The sequence below is a fragment of the Calidris pugnax genome, unplaced genomic scaffold, assembly GCF_001431845.1.
Source record: "Calidris pugnax isolate Ruff unplaced genomic scaffold, ASM143184v1 scaffold318, whole genome shotgun sequence".
NCBI lineage: Eukaryota > Metazoa > Chordata > Aves > Charadriiformes > Scolopacidae > Calidris > Calidris pugnax.
The window spans coordinates 171658-175679 of record NW_015091062.1 but is presented as its reverse complement, the minus strand read 5'-3'; the positions used below and the strand labels follow the sequence as shown (position 1 = coordinate 175679).

Here is a 4022-nt window from a genome sequence, read left to right as displayed (position 1 = left end):
TTTTTGGGGGGGGGGGGCAAGTGTTCTGAAGGGGTTTTTTTGGACAACCATCTATGCTAAAATGCCAAAAAAGAGGATTATTCTACCTGAAATAATCCAACATTGTTATGTGCCTATTTACCCCTGCCTGGAGTAAATACTGTAATATTACGTGTTAGCCTCACGTAAGCCAAAGCCATTAGCAAAGTGGGAGGAAACCTCTAGCATGTAAAAAGAGACATAAAGTAGCTCACAGTCATGTAAATATAGGGTGGGACGTACATTCCAGAGATGTGCTTTCCCCACATTTTCTGGACTGGACTATACCTGCAGAACGACAATCCAGAATGCCTTGGAGGAAACAGTGTCCTCCTTTTCATTAAAATCCTACTAGAATGAGCAGAACTGGATTGTGAGGTGAATGAATAAATTCAGCCACGTCTGATAACTACATTTCTGTATGTTTCTAATGTTACACCACATAATCTGGCGTGCATGTTGTGCGTTTTGGTCTCTGAACGGAAGAGAATGTGGTGTAATGCAGTAATTTTTTTTTATTTTCAACGTACGTCTTCAATTATTTCACATTTCTGCTTTCATTTCTGCACACAAATTTGCCACTGCTGTCACAAATGATGAGTATCGGGTATTGTTCTCTCTCTGGTGAAACGACCATCTGTGGCAGCAGTTTTTCAAGAAGGTGCTTATGATTATTAAGAGGTTCCTTGCGAGCGAAGACTTTCACCTGACTAGTATTATTTTGGCAAGCAGTGGAACAACTATGCTTCTGTGGATGTGCTTGCCCCATGGTGCAGGAAAAAAACCGCCTCGGCGTAACAATGCTCTGGTTCTGTTTGTTGTTGACAAAATGCTGTGTTTTTTTGAGAAAACCGTTGTCCTGTGTCTTCTAACTTAGATGAAGAAGAAAAGCAGATTTTGGCAGGGAAAAGTGGAAAGGTGCATTGAAAGACAGGAACAACAGAAAAGGGATTGAGATACAGAACAAAGAGAAAATAGTTACTTTCTCCCCAAAGCAAAGAATAAAAATATATCCAAATTTGTCCTGATTAAGTAATTTATCCCACAAGTCTGTAATTTTTTTTCTCCTTAGTAGTGCTTATTTGCCTGTGTCCTGACTGTTGGCTGCAGGTTATTTTTTTGGCCAGGCAAGTGCTATTGTTGGCATCACTGAGGCCTGACCCAGAGCTGGGAAATGAAACCGAATGCAAACATAAGCACCTTCTTGCTGGATTCCTGATTAGGTTGGAAACCCAGCCTCATAAAACAGCTGCCCGAGGTCAGAGTGCTGTGAGATGAGGAGGAAGCAGGCAACAGGAGGCAGAAATAGGCTAAACTGGTCTGGCTGGTGAACACAGAGACAGCTTTATCAATGCCTCACAGTCCTGCTACGCTACACTCAGGTCTGCCTTCCTAGCTGTGCCACGGTGTTGTTACAGTCCTTAATTCTTGGTGGAAGAATCAAATGACTGTTTTTCATGCCTCAAGAGTGCAGGAGCTTAAAATTTTTATAATACCTTTTTTTTTATATATATAAATTTCTGTAATGCTAACAATTTTTTTTGTTTGTTTTCCTATCCCAGTTGTGTCTGCTCTGAATAAGGCATGGTGTGTGAACTGTTTCGCTTGCTCAACTTGCAACACTAAGTTAACACTCAAGTAAGTTTATCAACAAGTGTGATGGCTGCAAAACCTTATCAGAGGTTATCTTCAAAGTGTAGATGTTGCTATTCTGCAACTGTTATGGTATGAAAAACATACAAGGAGCACTGAGAAAGTATATGCATCTTTTCTTCCTCTTGCTCCACTTACTAATTTACATCTCTTTCAGCTGTCTGTTCAGGTCTTCCTTCAGTTAGTCTTCTTAACTCTTCTCCTTTTCTGTCCTTTATTTTCTCTGTGTTTAACTCTAAAGGGATAAGTTTGTTGAAATTGATCTAAAGCCTGTCTGCAAACACTGTTATGAGAAAATGCCAGATGAATTTAAGCGCCGACTTGCCAAACGGGAACGAGAAGCGAAGGACAAAGAGAAGCAGAAAAAGAAAAAGCCAATCTGTTTGTAAACTTTTTTTCCTTCTCATCACCACCTCTGCTCCTTTCTTCTTTGGTCAGTGCTAAGGATGCTTTTATTTTAAGTTTTTGCATGAATTTATGGCAGTCAAACCTCAAATATTTTTCACAAAACTGCAAACTTGAAATATTAACTTGTTATTCCGTTATGTTATGTTTAGTCTGTTTAGCTCTACAATTAGGTTTGAAAGGCTTTTTAAATGACACAGTTATTAAAAATGGACATTTGGGTAAAAACTGCATAACTCACTCAACAGGGTATTGTAATTACTGCCTACAGTGTATAACCTTGTGAAAGTAACTCCACATATATGTGTAAATTGCAGTTCTAATTTTTAACTGTGCACTTTTAATAGGATACTTTAAAATTTTTTTTTTCACTTTCCCTCCTGCTAAAACTTCATCTGTTTTTCGTTTTGTCGTTTTAGGAATAAATTTGTCGAGTTTGATATGAAGCCTGTCTGCAAAAAGTGTTACGAGAAGTTTCCTCTAGAGCTGAAGAAAAGACTGAAGAAACTAGCTGAAACTTTGGGAAGGAAGTAAAGACTTCATCTGCTCTCCGCTTCCCTTTTGAAAATCTTCTATATAATTACTTGGGGAGGGGGACTGCTTTGAGGTTGCAGTCAGACAACAAACGATGAATATGCCAGAAGAGGATCAAATCGAAGTATCTTAAGATTCTCTGCTCTCTATACATGTACATATCCGCTTATTTGTTGATAAACAGAGCATACTTCCAAACTAAATTAAATCCTAGCTCACCTGAAAGCTTTCTGACCCTGATAATGCAGTTGAGCTGATGCAAGGGGCCCATTCTGCACAGTAATCTCTGCTGAAATTATTATAGAGACAGAAAATTTGCTTGTGAATGAATACCTGTAAAAACAAACTGTGCAAATGTGTCCAGCCTTATGGGCATGTACTGTCATATATATCTTAATGAAAATATTAACCTTCAAATTAAGCATGCACACAAAACTTGCCCAAGTCGTGTGACTTGGGCAAGAAACCAACGTACTTTGCCTCATGGAAAAATTCACGCTTGGATTTCAGGCCAAGTCATCTCATTAAAGGAGCCTTGTTTCAGATGGTTTGGAAAGTATCAAATTTCTAAATCCAGTCACTGTGCAAATGGCCTACTTCTGATAGATTACGCTTACATGATGAAGCTTTGTACATCAGGCTTAGCATGAAATACCTATATAAAATGTATATTCCTATTGCAAGAAATGAGCATACTCAGAACTACTTGAATTTTGCTATATTCCACTCAAAATAACACATTAACTTTTATATAAGCTTTTGCATTCTATTTACTTTTTGTGCCTTATTCTGCTGGACCATACATAACAGTGTTCCATTAAATATATATAGTTTTATTTTTTATTTCATATTTTTATGCAGAAATTATATACAAGGTATTTTCAAAAGATAACATAACTTTGCCTTAATTATACAGGATGTGAAAAGTATTTTATTTCAAATGTGAACACCTGAGCTTAAAATTTAGCTTCTAGACTTCCTTAATTTTCAGACCAACACTGAAAATGCATATTTCAATTAACTGGCAATATTCCTTTTACACTTATGAGTGTAAATATACAAGGTTTGATCCTGCTAGGATCTATTTCTGTAGCCATCCTCAAGAACTGAGATCACGAATCACCAGAATTCCTTATAACATTCATTTAATTGTTTTATGCTATTGACTTCAATCATGCGAATCTGTTTTTTCCCTTTCTTATAGAAAATACAGCTACTTAGGGCTTCTTGATGGTACTACATTACAAAGTACGCAAACATTTTTTTATTTGTTTTTTATATTAGTGACTTAAATGGATTTTATGTAATTACCTCATAGGAAGTAAAATTTTCATTCCTGTTTATGAAAGATTAGTTGCTTTAAAACATCTGCTTTCCAGTGTCATCAATAAAGGCAATGGTATTAAAGCTTT

General features: G+C 36.8%; 1 protein-coding gene across 7 annotated transcripts in view; it reads left to right on the top strand.

Moving 5' to 3' along the window:
- Positions 1–4022, top strand: part of LIMS1 (LIM and senescent cell antigen-like domains 1) — a 79986-nt gene extending 75964 nt beyond the window's left edge. For 4 of the 7 annotated variants that reach the window (XM_014956715.1, XM_014956714.1, XM_014956712.1 and 1 more), the window contains exons 9-11: positions 1581–1656; positions 1913–2104; positions 2496–4022. In XM_014956715.1, the coding sequence (XP_014812201.1) occupies positions 1581–1656; positions 1913–2060 (224 nt within the window). In that variant the 3' untranslated portion in view covers positions 2061–2104; positions 2496–4022. Of the gene's footprint in view, positions 1–1580; positions 1657–1912; positions 2106–2495 lie in introns of those variants that run through there. The other 3 variants (XM_014956713.1, XM_014956711.1, XM_014956709.1) reach the window with 2 other exon arrangements.